This window comes from Pteropus medius, unplaced genomic scaffold (genome assembly GCF_902729225.1).
Source record: "Pteropus medius unplaced genomic scaffold, Ma_sr-lr_union100, whole genome shotgun sequence".
Lineage (NCBI taxonomy): Eukaryota > Metazoa > Chordata > Mammalia > Chiroptera > Pteropodidae > Pteropus > Pteropus medius.
In genome coordinates this window covers 128,843-147,287 of record NW_024340850.1, presented here as the reverse complement: position 1 = coordinate 147,287, position 18,445 = coordinate 128,843, and the positions used below count along the sequence as shown (strand labels likewise).

Here is an 18,445-nt window from a genome sequence, read left to right as displayed (position 1 = left end):
GTATGTCACACCCGGGTCCCTCCTTGTAGTCTAATATGTTCCTCCGCCTAGGAAAGATCCCGATCCAAGGTGGTGTCCAGCCGTTGCAATGGCGAGGGGATCTCTGGCAAGCCGGCACAAGTCTACTTGGATCTCTGGAGTACCGTGGCTGGTGATGTTCTGGACAATAATTTCACCGGTCTCGGTTACTATAAGCTCCTATACTCTAGGCTGGTGTATGTTTCTGTATGCCTGGGCTAAAGAGGGAAAAAGGAAGAAACAGAGGGTTAGACTTAGGTATGCTTGAGTCTTAGTCTAAAGGGCCCATCTTCCTGAGCTGTCTTGTGCTGCCTTCACGTGGGAGTGATGAATCCATGATAGGATGCTGTCTACTTTAACTGCAGTGGGCATCATCAGGTAGACAGTGAAGGGTCCTTTCCATTTGAGTTCTAGTCCTTTGGAAGTGAACTTCCGGATCCACACAGAATCCCCAGGATGAAACTGATGGGGAAGTCTGTCTCCTGGGGCTGAGTAGGCAGCACGAACCCGGCACCAAATCTCCTGTACACTTTGAAGGGCCTGTAAAGACTTAAGTAAGACAAGGTTATGTAGTTCTGCCTTTTTCTCATCTTCTATTCTAAGTACTAAAGGTGGGGGTTTTCCAAAGAAAATTTGAAATGGGGTAAATCCATTAATATATGGAGTACATTTGGCTCGGAGAAGAGTAAATGGGAGAAGTTCTACCCAGATCCCACTAGTTTCTAATCCTAACTTGACTAATGTGTCTTTTAGAGTCCGATTCATTTGCTCTACTTGGCCCGAACTTTGGGGCCGGTAGGTGCAGTGAAGTTTCCATTGCAAATTTAGGTAGCTAGCCAATTGTTATGATACCTTTGCTATGAAGGCTGGCCCGTTATCCGACCCTAAAGTTCCGGGGAGACCAAGTTGAGGGAAGATTTCTTGGAGTAATTTCTTAGTAACTACTAATGCAGTCTTTTTCCCGGTGGGGAAGGCCTCTGCCCATCCTGAAAAGGTGTCTATAAAAACAAGTAAATATTTGTAGCCCCCCACAGCCGGGGTTACCTCAGTGAAATCGACTTCCCACTGGTCCCCCAGATAAGTTCCTCTTTCCCTATGCCTAGGTTCTTCTATCTTCCCCTTCTTTGGATTAACTTGGGCACAAGCTGGGCATCGTGAGGCAATCTGCGGTTCTTCTCCCTTCTAACAAGTGAAAGTAGGCGTCTAAAGCTTGGAGCATCTTAGTTCGTCTGGTGTAGTTGGTGGAGGTGAGTCCTTCCAAGGGCCCGTGAGAGCCCCATTTTTTCATCTGAGGTTGTCCACCATCCCTGTTGGTTCCTAGTGGCTCCCTTGTCTTGAAAATATATGTTCTCTTCCACCGTATAGGTTGGAGATGGAGGTAGTTCTGCATAAGGGACAGCAGTCAGTAGATGTGGTGGGGGCCCCACTGGCCTTGTGGCCGTTGTTCTTGCCTCTGCATTGGCTCGTCAGTTTCCCTCAGCCTCAGGACTATTCCCTTTTTGTTGCCCTTTACAATGAACAATAGCCAGAGCCTTAGGCATCCATTAAGGCTTCAAGTAAGGCTAAGATCTCCCCCTTGTTCTTGATGTCCTTCCCAACTGAAGTCAGAAGCCCTCTTTCCTTGTAGATGGCTCCATGTACATGTGCAGTGGCAAAGGTGTATCGGCTATCAGTGTATATTGTGATTGACTTATCCTTTCCCCATCTTAGTGCCTCAGTGAGGGTGATGAGTTTGGCCCTTTGAGCAGAAGTCCCATGGGGAAGAGCCTGTGACCAGATGGTGCCAGTTAGCGTTACGACCTCTACCCCAGCGTACCTTCTTCCTTCCTGCATGAAGCTGCTCCCGTCCATGAACAGACCTTCATCGGCCTCAGGCAGAGGGGAATCTTTGAGGTCTGGCCTCAAGGAACACCCAGAATCAGTGAAATCTATGCAGTCATGAATGGGGGTCTTGGGGTCTGGATCTGGCAACAGATTGGCTGGGTTGATGACAGTAGCTTTGGAGAAGTTGATCCTTGGCTGGTCGAGAAGGAGAGCCTGGTATTGAGTGATTCTGGAGTTAGTCATCTATCATTCTGGGCTACTGCGGAGATGGGCCTCTACTGCATGATGGGGAGTAATGTCTAGATTCTGCCCAAGGGTGAGTTTGTCAGCTTCTTTGACAAGGAGAGTGATCACTGCTTGGCTTGTAGGCAGGGTGGCCATCCGGAGGCCACCGAATCTATTCTCTTTGATAGGTAGGCTACTTGTCGGCGCCATGGACCTAGCATTTGGGTTAGGACCCCTTTGGCGATTCCCTTGATCTCACTCACAAAAAGATGAAATCCCTTGGTGATGTCTGGAAGAACAAGGGCTGGGGCTGATATTAGTGCCTGCTTGAGAAGGTCAAAGGCCTTCTGTTCTGTCTCTGTCCAATTGAGGAGCTGATATCCTCCTGTACAAGGGCTTTGCGATCTATGCGAACCCAGGAATCCAAAGTCTGCAATAGCCCACCGCCCCAAGGTTTTCTCTTACCTGTCTCTTGGTGGTGGGTACCGGGATCTGGAGAATGGCTTCAATCCTCTGCCGGGAGAGAGTCCGTTTTTCTCCTTTGAGAGTATACCCGAGGTAGGCCACCGACTGGGTGCACAGCTGTGCTTTCTTAGCGGAGACTTGGCACCCGTATTCCTCTAGGGTGCCGAGTAAGTCCCTGGTTGCCGCAAGACAGATCTCCTCGGTTTCAGCTGCTAATAGTAAACATCAACATACTGGAGTAACGGACAGTCAAGATTAGGTTGACAAAAGGAACGGAGATCTGCATTTAGGGCCTCATCAAATAAGGTAGGAGAATTTTTGAATCCTTGCGGTAAACGTGTCCAGGTTAGTTGGCCCGAGAATCCCTCCTCTGGGTCTGTCCACTCGAAGGCAAAGATAGGCTGGCTGCTGGGGGCTAGGGGAATGCTGAAGAAAGCATCTTTTAAATCTAATACAGTATAAACAGTTCTCTCTGGAGGTAGTAAGCTTAAGAGAGTGTACGGGTTGGGCACAGTCGGGTGGATGATTTCAACCCTCTTGTTCCCTTCTGTTAAATCTTGTACCGGCTGGTAATTCTAAGTACCAGGCTCCTGGAATGGGAGTAAGGGAATGTTCCATGGCGATTGGCATGGCACGAGCATCCCCGCTTCCCGCAGCCACTGGATATGCTTCCTTATACCGATTTCGGCATCTTGGGCAATCGGGTATTGCTTAACCCGGACAGGGGTCGCGGTAGTGGTTAAGCTCACCACTACTGGGGCTTGGTGCCTAGCCAGGCCTGGGGCATTGCTTTCAGCCCATACCTCTGGATATTCTATCAGGAGTCTGTCTAGTAAGGGTCCCGTGGACGGGTCTTCTTCCTTCTCATAGAGGAGGTACTCTTCATATAGAGGACAGCTAACTAAGATAGTTGATGGGGCAGACATGGACATTGAGGTGTACTATCTCCGAATGTGATAGTAGCCCTTAGCTTTTGGAGTAGGTCTCTACCAAGAAGTGGGGCCGGACATTCTGGAATTATGAGGAAAGAATGGGTCACTATCCCTTGCTCCAGATCTACAGTCCTTTCAGTGGTCCATGGGTATTCTCGTGTTTTGCTCGTGACCCCTTGGATGGTAGTCTTTCATTGGAGATTGGTCCCCCTGGGTCGAATAACACTGAGTGGGCAGCCCCTGTGTCCACTAGGAAGTTAACAGTTTTGCCCCCAATTTTTAAGGCTACTCTGGGCTCCTGGGGGCTTATTGTGTAGGAGCCCTGGCCCCGTCAGTCCTCTTCCTCAGTGATGAGGATTTTAGTGTTGCGGTTTCCCTGGTCTTTCATGTTTTTCTCAGGTTATTCATTCTTCCAATGGCCTTCTTTCTTGCAGTAGGCACATTGATTTTTCCCTAGGTGTGTGTGACCCTTCCATGGGCCTTTTTCTGACCTTCTTTGTCATGCCCTAGTCTTCCCTGGTCTCTCCTCCTGCATTGCAGCTACCATTATTTTAGCCATACGTTTGAGGTCATCTGGTGCCTCCCTATTGTTGAACACCTTCTGGGCTATCTCTACAAGTTGGGACAGGTTCATCCCTGCAAAACCTTCTAATTTTTTGCAATTTACACCGGATATCAGGGACTGCCTGAGTAGCAAAGGCTATATTAATCGCTCACTGGTTCTCAGGGGCCTCAGGATCAATGGGGGTGTATACCCGGTATGCCTCCTGTAGTCGTTCAAGAAACGCTCCGGGGGATTCCTGAGGTCCCTGTATAACTTCAGTTACCTTAGAAAGGTTAGTTGGCTGACGAGCAGCCATCCTAATTCCCCCAATTAGAATCTGGTATAACCGATCTAAAGCCGTTCTCCCTGCCTGAGAATTGTGTCCCCAGTCTGGGCGGGTGGAGAGAAATTCTGTTCTCCTGCTTCCTCAACTCTCCTCCCTCCCGCAGCTATCTTTTGTGCTTCTCCTCGAATGCGCCCACATTCTTCTGCAGTGAAGATGGTAACTAAAAGCTGTTGACAAATTGTCCCAAGTGGCACGATGAGTCTGAAAGACACTCTCTAAGAGTCCCATTAATGCCTGGGGTTTCTCAGAGAAAGGTGGATCCTGTGCCTTTCAGTTGTACAGGTCACTAGTTGAGAAAGGCACGTAAACCATAAGGTCCTGTCTGTGTGATGCCCCAGGGGTGATGCTTCTCGCAAGGGGAGAATGGCTGAGGTGGTGGTATCAGCTGGTGCCCCGCCCAGAGCGGGAGCAGGAGGCCCATAGGGGTTACCTGCCTGCGTCCAAGGAGGTGAAGCAGTGCTATTTGGCCTTTGTTGTCCTAGAATATAAGGTGAGGGAAGGTCATTGTCCTCCGGTGGAGATTGGAGGACGGAGGGACTGGGCTGACTCGGAGATTCAGTTGCTGTATGTTTCGGGGTGCCCACAACTAAGACTCGCAGCCCTAGAGAAAGGGCACACCAGCGGAGCCAAGGAGGGGGATTCTGAACAAGGTTTAACCATTGATCTATGTAGAGAAACTGATCGGGATGTCCCTGGTCTTCCGTGACAATCTTCCAAACATTCCTCACTAAACCCCTGTCGAAGGAACCCTCCGGAGGCCAGTTTACACCAAAAGACGGCCACTCAACTTCACACAATGTCCTTAGTCTGCCTGGAGAAAACTTTATGCCATAGTCAGCTCCCTCTACAAACTCTTCTTTGAAATGTTGCAGGAGACACCCCAAGGGTGTCTTCTGTGAACTTGGGCCTCCCCCACATCGTTTGCATGGAAATCACAAGACACTCAGACGAGAACAATTATTGGAGTATAGGTGGACCCGGAGAGGTCCGCCACCTACAACCTAGACGAGACCAAAGACAATAGACAGAACCTGATGACAGGGCACGGGACGGGGCATCCCACGGCCGGGCCACGGTCCAGGAGGTATCACTGCGTCCAGTCTCTCCACGGACCTCCAATGACCGGTCAACAGAAACAGAAAGGTACCTTTTTATCCAGCTGTCAAGGCCTTGGAAATTCCCGGCGGGATCAAGAACAAAGAGTGCATCCTAAAGGTGTGTCCTTGACGATTGCATTGACCCCATCACAGCATTCAAGGGCCCTAGAACGTCTCAGGGTGGCTACTCCTTGGAGTCCGTAACAGGGACAGCAACCACTTTGGAGGCCGGTCCCATCTTAGATCTCAGGACCACTCCCTGAGATCTCACTGGGGCCTCCAAATGTTGTAGCCACCAGTCCCTGATAGACACACGGACCACCAGAAATCAGTGAGTTATAGGAAACGCACTCTTTATTCAGCCAACTGGGTCTGCCAGGGGTATGCAGACCCCAAATCAAGCAGCCCCAAAATGTAGAGGTGCAGCATTTTTAAGCCCTAAACCCCATTCTTCATCCTGTTTGAACACACAAGTCTATTTTTCTTCTTTTTAGTAACTGTCAACCCACAGGTCGGTTGTGCAAGCGGTGGGTACAGAAGCAGAAAGCTTATTGTTAGAGTGTTTTGTTCCCATGGACGATAGCTTATGTTCCCATGGGCGATAGCCAAGCAGTAATTTTCCAGCCAGCACACAGGTTACTAAAAATATTTGGAGTAACTAAATTTTAGCTAAAACCTTTTTCTCCTACTTACCTGTATTTAACTTGTTATTAACAATTATGTTCAGTTATAAAAATTTTATCATACCGAGTTATCTTCCTTAATGACAAATTTTATAAGACATCACATGAACTTAGTAAGCCCAGGTAGAATAAAAGTATTATAGTTAATTCTGATATCTCTAAAGACATGTCTGTTTTAACTAAACCATCAAACTTAAGCTAGCTTTTACATTGACATTTTCCCAGATCACATGAACCTGATTCTTTTGCGTTAGTTTCTATTCTATTTTTGAGAATTTAATTTATATAAGCATTTATTTTTCTCTAAGCCAATTACATAGAGCTCTTTTACAAATCAGTTTTGGGATACCATCTGGAGGTAGAAAATATCGCACAATACATACACAGACAAATGAACATAGAGAGATGCAAATAGAGACCTTATAGCTTCTATTCTAAAGATCTAACCATGAGATGGGTATGATATTGTAAAACTCACTAGTTTATTAAAGAAGTTGGATCTCTTCAAATGACCTTTCAACCTTTTGTTGTCCTTCTGATAAGAATTTATCAGGTAAGAATTTTTACCTGTCTAAATTTTCTCTTTCAAAGAGATGACCTAGATAAGTTAACATTTACATCTCAAAGACACAAGGAAAGACTGCAAGTTCCTCCAGAAAGGACTTTGGTTTCCTGAGGCCATTATTTACAAGGCTTTTGAGATGAATAGGGGAGGTTTTGGGATTGCTAAAAAGGAGTGGTGGATTTTGAATTGTTTCTGGAGCCATACTTCTAGTCCTGTAAAGACTAGATTTGTAAAACAAAAACAGCTGTTTTTAATTCCTCACAAAATTTTGTTCCTGCCTAAATGACATGAGAGGACTGACACACCCATCCACCTATGTTGGAATGTTTTTATTTCTCTCTGGGTTTAGGGGAAGCCTAATAAAAATCCTATCAGGCTTTGAATATCAGCTTCCAATTTGGCCAAATTTCTGATCATAGAATTATTATATTCTTTTAAATAATTTGTAAGGTTTCAGCCAGGACAAACAGTAAATGTTTCTGGAAGTTTTAAGCAGTCCATGGACTTAAAAGGTGTCTTCAAAGAGCATGTAAAAGATATTTTCACAAGACCTAAAGTCACTTCCAATGATAGTCAAAAGGAGGGACTGACAACCTGCATGTCTTGAGCAGGCAGAAAGCCAAACCAAGTTTTTAGGATGTAAAATGAGAGTAGCAAAAAGGAAATAGCTGTCCTTGGGAGAGAAAGGATCAATAACCAATTTTTCTAGATTTGGAAAGAAAGGGACAATGTGAAATTTTATTTTCTTCTCTCAACTGTGCTCAGGAAGTATTCATTTACAAAAACTTTTGAGGATTTTCTCTGGTTTTAAGAAATTCTTCAACGATGACCTTTGGTTCAGCCTTTGACCAGGGAGTGAAAAATACCTGAGATTTGTCTGCAACCTTGGGTGATTTAAAAACAAACAAACAAAAGCTGTTTAATAGTGTCTTCAGAGTAGAAAGGCAATTTAGAGGATTATTAAAGTTAGTACAGTCATGCACCATTTAACAACATTTGAGTCAACAACTGACGGCATATATAATGATGGTATATCATATAGCCTAGATGTGTCGTAGGCTATATACCATTTAGGTTTGTGTAAGTACATTCTATGATATTTGTACATTGACAAATCGCCTAACAATGCATTTCTCAGACTATATACCCGTTGTTAAGCAGTGCATGAACATTTACACATGGAGTAACAGACCGTCCAAATATAGGAAGCAAAAATTGACAGAATTGAGGGAGAAACAGACATTTCCAAGCTTATAGAAAGACTTCAATATCTCATTTTCAAAAATAAAACAACCAAACAGAAGATAAATAAGGAAACAGACTTAAACAACACAATAACAAGGCCAACAGATATTTATAGAACACTGTACTTAATAACAACAGAATACACGTCTCACGTATACATGGGACATTCTCCAGAAGAGACTATATGTTAGGAAACATATTAAGTCTCAATAGATTTAAAAAGGTGGATATCATACTAAGTTTCTTCTATGACCACAACAGGTTGAAGTTACAGAAGGAAAACTTGAAAATCCACAAATGTGTGGAAATTAAACAATATACTCTTAAACAAACAATAGATCAAAGAAGAAATCAAAAGAAATTAGAAAATACTTGTAGATGAATGAAAACACAATATACCCAAATCATAGGATGCAGTGAAAAAATGTTACGAGTGGAATTTATAGTTAAATGATATGAAAAATTGGGAAAATATGCCAGTCAGATGAAGCCAGACTTAGTTTAAAATACCGTATTTATTTTTCCACAAAAATTAGACTATGAAAACAAATTACCACTGTTTTATTGTTAGAAACAATTTCTACATGCCTTCCTTTGGTAAATGTCTATTAAGCACATGAAGTGTGCCCAAGCTTAAAGAACACACTTAGATGTGTTTCAGAGCTAAAGTCATACTATGTGCCTACAGCTGCCATACCCTTCTTCAGGTGCAGAGGCCACTCTTGCTCTTAAAGACCATAAAGGACGCACATGTGTAAGAAGTGTTGTTCAGCAGCCTCAGTGGTGCACCAAGCCGACCAGCAAAAAGATGTCATGATGCCCAGGATGCTCAAAGCACCTGGCACCATATAGGCTAACAAGACAGCCTGCTGGCATCACATTTGTACCTACCTCAGACTCTCGCTCTCCATGAAATCAGGAGGTATGAGAAATCACAGAAGCTTCTCATCCTCAACAGCTCTTTACAGAGACTGATCTCAGAAGTTGCTTAACTGGTAGCCTGACCTGTGCTTCCAGATTGGGGCCATTGGAGTTTTCTTTACAGGAGGCCCCTGAGGCCTATCTACTGGTTGCCCTGCTTCAAGACACCAACCTCTGTGTTATCCATGCTAGAAAAGTCACATTCCTGCCCGGGAACTGCAGCTGTTGTGGAGATTCTGTGGGACAAGCATTTGGCTTATGGGCCCAGGATGTTTATCCTCTTATGGGGATGTAGATTTTGGATTTTGCTTTTCCCAAGGACATTACTAAAACATATGATGCAAATGGAAAATTAAGAACTGAAACCCTCACCTCCATTTTAAATATAATATATGGATATAAAGCTTAATGCAGGGAATAAGGGTTAGCAATTAAAATTGATGGCAACTTAGTGATTTCTGTTGCATACTTACATCCAATAGATTTCATCCTTTCACTACAATCTTCTATACTTGTTTTCCTATATCTTGTGACTATGTCTTCTGCTCTGTTCTAATAATTTTGATATGAAAATAAATTATACAAAAGACTGCTTTGTCTCATCACTGCACTTGATTTCACGTCACCTACTGCTGAAGTATTTATAGGTATAGCCATGCCGAAACCATTGATGAAAAGTTAAGTTTCCCTTACGTATATGAAAAGGCTTCTAAGAATTGATCGCAATCTCCAAAATCCTTGTTAAAATTCTCTACTGACCCAGATGAGTTCTCAAGCTCTGGCCTAAGTCATCCACTACTTGAGTTTTGTTTGTTTGTTTGTTTTGTTTTTTTAGGTCCTAACACATCTGTGGTGAAGGTGAAACCTCATGCTTTTTGCCCATGATTAGGGCCAAATCAGCTGCTAATTTGAGTTCTTTCTCATGGATGTGAGTCTATTACTCAAGAAAACAGAGGTTGCAGTTCCTGTGTTAAAAGGCATTGTGGGTCTCACCTGAAATCATCCCCGGTATAACAAAAATAGAACTTAGGGCAGCAGTGGCATTATATGGTAAAAGCAGTTAAAGGGTGCGTGCTGTTAGTACTATCCTGAAGTGTGACTTCCCTCTAGAATATTTATACATCTGGTGTATAACTTCTACCCTGGACTGTAAAAGAGAACCCAAGTAACAGTACCCCAGATTAATTCTGGCTTTATTTTTTAACACCTACAGCACCCTAGGTATTTGTAGGTGGTCCCCCATCCAAGTAGTAACCAGGCTCAACCCTGCTTAGCTTACAAGATCAGAAGAGATCGGGCATGTTCAGGGTGGCATAGCCATAGACAGTTCTGGCTTCTAAAAGCTATCAGAGAGAAACTGGGAGGAAGGTAGAGTGATAAGAAGGGGGTCTTTTTCTGTCTTTGTGGAAAAGCAATTTCCTGGTAACTGGACACTTAGAAATGTTTTGGGCTAAGTTACATGCGCTGGTTAACAGGGTCTGAGGCTTCGAAAATTTCAGAAATGGCGTCAGAAAAACTGATGTCACTATATAGTGCAAGGAACCCCCAACTACTCATCACATGAGGGTTAAATTTCTCTTAGGCCTATTTTTTAAATTAGGAACTATTCTCTTGCTTCAAGCTCTTTTAAGAAACTGACCTATATTTTTATTTTTAATAATATTAATAATGATAGTTACTACTATTGCTCACTCTGTGCTAGGCATTGTTTTAAGTGACTGAAAAGAATAACTCAGAAAATGCCTCCAAAAAGAATTTCAGTAATTACCATCATTACTTGCCTTTCACAAATGAGGAAACTAGAACATAAATGAGAATTGACTTCCCCAAGGTCACATCGCCATAAAGGAGGGGAAAGGGAGTAAATACCCAAGTAGTTAATAAGCTACTTGGCAAATTCAGAATCTGCGTCTTATTGAGGTTCCAAATTTACTTTTATAATTTTTAAAATAACTGTTTTGAGGTATAGTTCATATTATACACATTTTTGGGTTTATTTTCATATGAATATATATGTAGTTTTGTAAACACCACCACAATCTAGATATAGAACATTCCATCGTAGTAACACATGCCCCTGTTCTCCTACCCAATTAATCCTTACTCCCACCGCTAGGCAACCAATGGTCTCCTTCCTGTCCCTCTAGATTGGATAACTTTCCTAGAATTCCATATAAATGGAAGGATACAGCTCTGCTCTCTCGTGTCTTCTTTTGCCCAGCATAATCTTCCTGAGATTTATCAATGCTGTTACATGCATTAGTAGTTCCTTCCTTTTTACTGCTGAGTGGTATTCCATTAAGTAATATCACAGTTTATACATTTATCTGTTGATGGACATTTTGGTTCTTTCCACTTGGGACTATTATGAATAAAATTCTATGAACACTTGGAAATTCTTTAAACATTATTTTATTAATTTTTTTTTGGTACAACTGTTTCTCTGGGAGTAAATAACTAGAATTGTTGGTTGCAGAACTATCGAATGGGTTTGTAATATATTATAGTTTTCATTTGCACTTCCTTGATGACTAACGCTTTGGAATCTTTTCTAGTTTTTGGCCACCTTATTTCCAACCTTTCCAACTTACTGGCCATCAATCTTCTTTAGTGAAATGCCTATTTTAATCTATTTCCTATTTTTCCCGCTTTAACTGGGTTGTTTGTACTATTACAGCATACATATTGTGGATGCAAGTCCTTTGTCAGATATACCTATGAGACATTCTTTCCCAATTTGTGATTTTTTTCATTTTGATAATAAAACCTTAAAAAGCAGACACTTTTTTAAAATCAAATTCCAACTTATTTTGCTTTTGTTTCATGTTTTGCATTACATGTTAATCTGTTTAGGGCATCTCTCCTGTGTTTTCTTTGGTATTGTTCGATTTGATTTCTGGCTCCAAGTTTTTCCATATTCTTTGCATTCATGTCCAATTCCCGGTACTCCAATGTACTCTAATGTTTCTCTGATGTACTCGAAGGCTCGATTTCTGGCTGAAATTTTTCCCACATTTATCACATTTATAGGGTTTCTCCCCTGTGTGAATTCTCTGATGTACACTGAGGTTTGATTTCTGGCTGAAAGATACTCCACAGTGGTCACAATTATAGGGTTTCTCTCCTGTGTGAGTTCTCTGATGTTTTATTAGGAGCGAATTGTGGCTGAAAGCTTTTCCACATTCACTACATTCGTAGGGTTTCTCTCCCGTGTGAGTACTCTGATGTCCTCTGAGATTTGATTTCTGCCTGAAAGTTTTTCCACATTCATCACATTTATAAGGTTTTTCCCCAGTGTGATTTCTGTGATGGACTCTAAGGTTTGCTTTCTGTCTGAAAGCTTCTCCACAATGATTACATTTATAGGGTTTCTCCCCTGTGTGGATTCTATAATGTACTCGGAGTTGTGATTTCTGACCAAAAGCTTTCCCGCACTGATTACACATATAGGGCTTTTCCCCTGTGTGAATTCTAAGATGTTTTCTTAGACCTGAATTTACTTTGAAAGCCTTCCCACATTTATCACATTTATATGGTCTTTCCCCGCTGTGAGTTTTCTGATGATTACATAGACCTGACATATGGCTGAAAGATTTCCCACATACATTACATTCAAAGAGTTTCTCCCCAGTGTGAGCTATTTGATGTACTATAAGGATTGACTTATAGCCAAAAGATTTTCCACATTCATTGCATTCAAATGGTTTCTCCCCTGTGTGAGTTCTCTGATGTATTCTTAGGCCGTACTTTGTAGTGAAAGCTTTCTCACACACATCACATTTATAGGGTTTCTCTCCTGTGTGGGTACTCTGATGTCTTCTTAGGCCTGATTTGTCACTGAAAGCTTTCCCACATTCATGACATTCATAGCGTTTCTCCCCCGTGTGACTTTTCTGAGGCTGTGTCAGGCGTGAATTCATGAAGAAAGATTTTCCACATTCATTACCCTCATAGGATTTCACTGTTATGTGAGTTCTCTGACGTATATTGAAAGTTGACTGGTAATCCAATGTCTCTGTACATGTGTCATAACCAGAGGATCTGTCTGTGGTGTGAGTTCTCTGAAGCACTGAGAGGGCTGAATTATGGCTGAAATTCTTTCCATATTCAATGGGTTTTACCCCTATATGAATTTTCTGATGTTCTCTAATATGGGATTCTTGGCTGAAAGATTTCCCTCCTGTGTCAGTTCTTTGAGTGATTCTATTGAAATTATTTCTGTTTTCAGTACATTCATATCCATTAAACTCACAGTGATTCTTCTCTGGATGATTGCTCTGAGAGACTATAAGTGTTAATTTATCGCATTTCTTTTCCCCACATTTATTATGTTGATAAGATTTCACTTTTAGGTCAGTGTTATTAGATGTAATGAGGACGGTCTTTTCAAAGAAAGCTTTCCCACATTCATTATATTCAAAAGCTTGCTGCAAAGTCTGAACTGTCTTATGCTGAGTAACTTCTTCTGTATGACCAAAGTCTTTTACATTTTTATTGTAAATAAAAGATTTCTCTTCATTATTATTTCTGCTATCCTTAATACTGAGGAGCCATTTCTCATCTACATTAAGCTCCTGAGCCTTCTTTCTTAAATACTGACAATGTGGGGTTAATGAACTGAGATGCAAGTAAGTAGGCCCTATAGCGTCAAATTTACGTGGCATTATTCTTGCAGGAAAAATGTTTACTTCCAGATTACATGGTTTTCCTGAAATTTCTTGCTCTGTAATCAATGACTTTTTGAACGAAACTTGCCACAAATGTTTGCCCTGGTTTTCTGGTCTCTTCTCTGAGAGTTCATCAAGTTGGGATTCTTCTAAAAATGAGAAAATAAAAAATGCAATATTTAATACATTTCTTATAGAATGGGACTTATACATATGCTTCATTATATATTTGACGCTTGGGTTTTTGGCTCTGTTTCCCAACAATTAAGTAATTCCAAGTGTGTATTCTTTTTTTGTTAAAAAAAAAAAAAACTTTTTGTGATAGAAAAAGAGAGGAAACTAGAAAAGAATATACATACGTATATGGCATCTTAAGTTATAATTTTTCAAAACTGGGTAGAGAAGAGAGTATAAAGAAAAGGAATAATTGAGAGTGGAGGATATATTTAAGAGAGTTGGCTCCTGAGAAAAGCAGCAGCAGAGAATGGGATGAACTCAACAAGAATTATGGCACTAAGTAGATTTTTAAAAAATCAATGGAAAATGGCTTTCATTGGATTTGTCTGAGATAGAGTTTGCATTAGGGAACAGTACCAGAGTCGAGATCTTAGCCAAATACAGATTACAATGGTAGGATAATTATTTGTTTATGTGATTCCAGTTGGAGCTCCATTTTTTCCATTCTACACGTCAACACTAAAATAAATTCATAATGGCACTAAGTTTCTTGTGTTGAAAGAAATAATTGGCCACCTTTTAACATATGTTTCACAGAAACATATATTTATCAGTGGAACTGAACAAACTGATGAGAGCTAAAGTAATTTTTCCACCAGTATTGGAGTCACCACTATATCCTGATTCTGGCCTCGGTATTACATCACGGCTGTTCAATAAGGAATCTCTCTTGACCATCAAATCTTAACTTTCCACTTTTCAGTTTGCTCACTCATTTCCCCAATACCAGTCTTGCCTCTGTTCAATCCTTAATTCTATTTTTCACCTACTTTATATCTGTCTAGTTTTTAAAGACTGTGAGACTGTGAGAACTTTAAGGATCACATTTCAAATTGGCTCTAGAAATTTTGTAAGTGTCCTTCATATTTATTTACCATAAATTTCTTATGCATAGTTGACTGCTATTGCCTTGCTGCTACCCACACTCCATGCAAAAAATGTCAAGCCTATGCTAAAAATATTTTAAAGGCTTTGAATACACTGCCCTAAGTACTAAAAGATGAAAGATTTAAGTGATATGATTCAGGGAAAAAAAGTTTTACACTAACTACATGCTCATTACATGTTTTAGCTATCATTCTATAGTCCATAGTATTTTATGATGCTCTAATCTTGACAAGATATTAGTCCCCATTAAATGATTAATTTCCAGTAATAACTTTATACTCACATTCTTTTCCTAAGTTATCTGCTATTCTAGTTTAGAATCTAGATGCCTCGTCAGGCAGGGCAAAACTATTTTCCAAATCTTAATTAAAAAAATACAAAGGGTTCTAATATCTTCTCGTGAATTTAAGCAACATTTCTTTTAAAATCTGAAAGAAGTTACTGCCTGAATCATTCATTTTAACAAGGGATACATGGAGTGCACCCAAATATGTGACTCATGAGTTTTAAAGTAATTACCATCACTAAAATCAGGAGGTATCCTAAAATTGACAGCAAGTCTATAGTTAAATGGGAAGTACTTTCTCTTCTTTGGTTGTACCTAAAATAATAGCTCACCTTTTAATCAACAGCACCTTATATAAAATATATTTTATGCAGCTTTGCTCACCTTTCCAAAATAAAACTCTCACTGATATTCTTTGCACATGTCTGTAACATAAATTAAGTCAGTGGTCCATAAAAAGCAGTATGCCTCAGAATACTTAGAGCTCTTTCACTGAACATAAGGGCTCAGAGGGCTCAGATCCAATGCTGATCTACACCAGATGATTCAAAAGCCCCTGAAATCTGACTTGGGCATTTGCATTTATGAATAGTGTTTTTTGAGTGAATCAATATGAAATACCTCTATCTGGCTTTGGAATCAATCTACAATGTTATTAAATACATACCAGAGTAAAGAAGAATAAAACAGAGATTCGAGTTGAGGAAAGGTATTCATTCACAGAGTCTGGCACAGAGTCTTTTTCTTTTGACACACTCAAGTGCGTTGAGTTTACAAAAGAAAGAGATGAAGTATAGGTAAAGTATTCTGAGAGTATATCACAGAAGTAGGAACATCAGCCAAAACTTAATGTGAGTAATAGTGCTTACTTTCTTTTTTCTAGATGAGGTTAGCTATTTTAATTATTTTTATTCCTAAAACCACCTTTAGGCTTTACAATTTTTACCATTATAGTTTTATCTTTATTCTGTCTTTTGCTTTGCTTAGTTTTCTTTAAAACTTTAATTTTTAAAACAAGTGTATAACACTAAAATTTTTCCTTTATACACTGCTTTATCTATAGTTCAAAGGTTCTAATAAATGTTTTTCATTTAAAAAAAAATTTCTGGATATTGTACAATATTGATTTACTCTGATAAAATAGGTTTTTAAAAGATATTTATTCATTAGTGATTTTAAGATAGAGGGATTTTAACTTTTCTTATACTGTCTGCAAGTTATATGTTATTGAACAATAATATCTCTACTTTATGGAATTTATTGATGCTTGCCTAAAATAGTTTTACATTTTGTCAATGTTTCAAGGTCATTTAAAAGGTTTATTTTTTGTTTTCAGAAGAGTTTTGAAATACACTTAACAGATTCATTTCATAAAATATGCTATTTATATTACCAGAGGTTGATAAACTTTTTATGTAAAAGGTTAGAGACAATGTTTTTGGCTTTGCTGGTCATGCAGTCTCTACTGCAGCTACTTAACTCTGCTTTGTAGTATGACTACATAAACAAACTGATATGGCTGTGTTCCAATAAATGTTTCTTTACCAAAACAAGCAGCAGGCAGGATGTGACCTAAGGGTCATAGTTTGCTGCTGAGCACTATTCTAGAGTCCACTGGCTCTGGTATAAAATCAGAAGGTCTATAATATCGAATGTGTTTCTATTTCTCCTTACGATTGTTGCAGCTTTTTGTTTTATGATTCTTTATGACTATTTGGTACATTAATATTCAAAGCTTTTATATATCCTTTAAAAATGACTTTCTTTAGCATTATCAAAATGTCCTTTTTGAGTTGAAGTGAACCTTAAGTACTAGTTACATAAATAAACACTGAGTTATTTTTATGTTTATTGGCTTAACAGTTCATGGCTATATTTTGAACTTTCTAAATTATTTTTAAGTGTATCTCTGATACAATCTGATAGCCATTTTCCTTTAATAGGTGAATTTAATCCATTTACATTAGCTGATATGGGAGGTATGTTTGTTTTCCTCTATGTTATGTAGTATGTTTATATAGTTTTTGTGCTTAAAAGAGTTAACACAGCAAGCCTGAAAATGCTACCCTTAGAAAGTCTGCTTGCAAGATTAGCCCTGGGTTGGCATCTGAGAACTTAGATTTTGAGATGGTTCTCCAGAACCTAGTACCTAATGAACTTCCCTGGTTGATATTTCACACATGTTATCACAATTCATTGCTGGGGGTCTTGGAAGCTTACACCTGATTTCTTCTGGACTTTGTCTCATGCACCTTTTTTCTTTGCTGATTTTACTTTGTATCATTTCACTATATAAATCTTAGCTATGAGTATGACTATATGCTGAGTCCTCCTAGAGAATCCAGGAAACTGGTCGTGGTCCTGGGGACCCTTGATATAGCTTCACAGGAAACTTTTCCAGTAACAGGTCTGTTTTCTTTGCTCTGTTAAACATATTTAACTTCTAACAATTAGGAAGGTTGCAGTTTGCTTGTATAGTTGTCCTTTCTAATTACATTATATAATTTCTTAATCATCTGTTTATTTAGATGGTATCAATTAATTCATTATTATATAATGATAAAATCAATAGTTCCTTTCTCTCTTCTGATCTGTTTACTCCCAATTTTAGTTGCTTTACTGACCTTTCTTAGTTTTTATCTTTTTATTGTTAAATATTCATGTTAGTTTCTTGCTTCAAATGGTATACTTAACTCCTATCATTCAAAGATGAGAATATCAACATGCTTACAATACATTTTGTCAGCTGTCCACCTTCCACATTAGACCGACTATTTCTAAAATTTCAAATGTAAAGCCCTCTAAAAGGAGAGTGCTGGAAAACATTTCAAATTGCTCACTTCTAGGTGATCAGTTTCATAGGGTATATAAATAGGTAGGTATAAGCTGGAGGGAGAAAGACAATGAGGTGGTTAAGGAGGTTCCAAGACTGGTTTAGCAGTAAAATGTACCAAATAAGATATCTGACAGCTTCATGATCAGAAGCTAAACATAATGATAAGATATCTAAGGGCTTTGAGAGCCTCCCTCATTTTCCTGGGCTAGGAGTGGGAAGGTTCAGAGGGAGGTACGGGGAATTCACATCATTCCAGGAGGGAGGGATAGAAGGTATACAAAGAAACCCTACTGCCCATATAAACCCTTGACCTCAACTTTTCAGGGCACTCAATTCTCTATTGAGCTGCCTGACTGGGCTTCTCCCAAGTGTACTATGACTAATAAATCTCTTCTACTTGCTACTCTTTGCCTGCTATCTTTCTTCTCCGAGTATTCGACCTCCATGCAAATCTTTCATGGGGGATCCAAGGACTGAGACCCAGCATCACACATTGTAGGCATCTAAGACCCAGTAACTACTCAGATATAATTTTCTTGGAGGCCTTCTACCAGTATTTAATAACTTACCTGGGGAGCTTCTGCTTAGAAATTCTTTCTCTAATAACCATAGAGCTTCTCCTTGTTCTAACATGAAGATCAGTTCTGGTTTTGTAAAGCAGTACCC

At 40.0% G+C, this 18,445-nt stretch overlaps 1 protein-coding gene and 1 pseudogene across 1 annotated transcript in view; both read right to left on the bottom strand.

Annotated features, from left to right (window-relative positions):
* Positions 1 to 336: 336 nt before the first annotated feature.
* On the bottom strand, positions 337 to 3,967 carry LOC120591542 (uncharacterized; annotated as a pseudogene).
* A 7,294-nt stretch (positions 3,968 to 11,261) lies between these two features.
* The window catches only part of LOC120591573 (zinc finger protein 782-like), a 28,004-nt gene continuing 20,820 nt past the window's right edge, over positions 11,262 to 18,445 (bottom strand). Inside the window, 3 exon segments of the mRNA XM_039849091.1 lie at positions 11,262 to 11,801; positions 11,803 to 13,681; positions 18,349 to 18,444. Coding sequence (XP_039705025.1) covers positions 11,699 to 11,801; positions 11,803 to 13,681; positions 18,349 to 18,444 — 2,078 coding nt within the window. The 3' untranslated portion in view covers positions 11,262 to 11,698.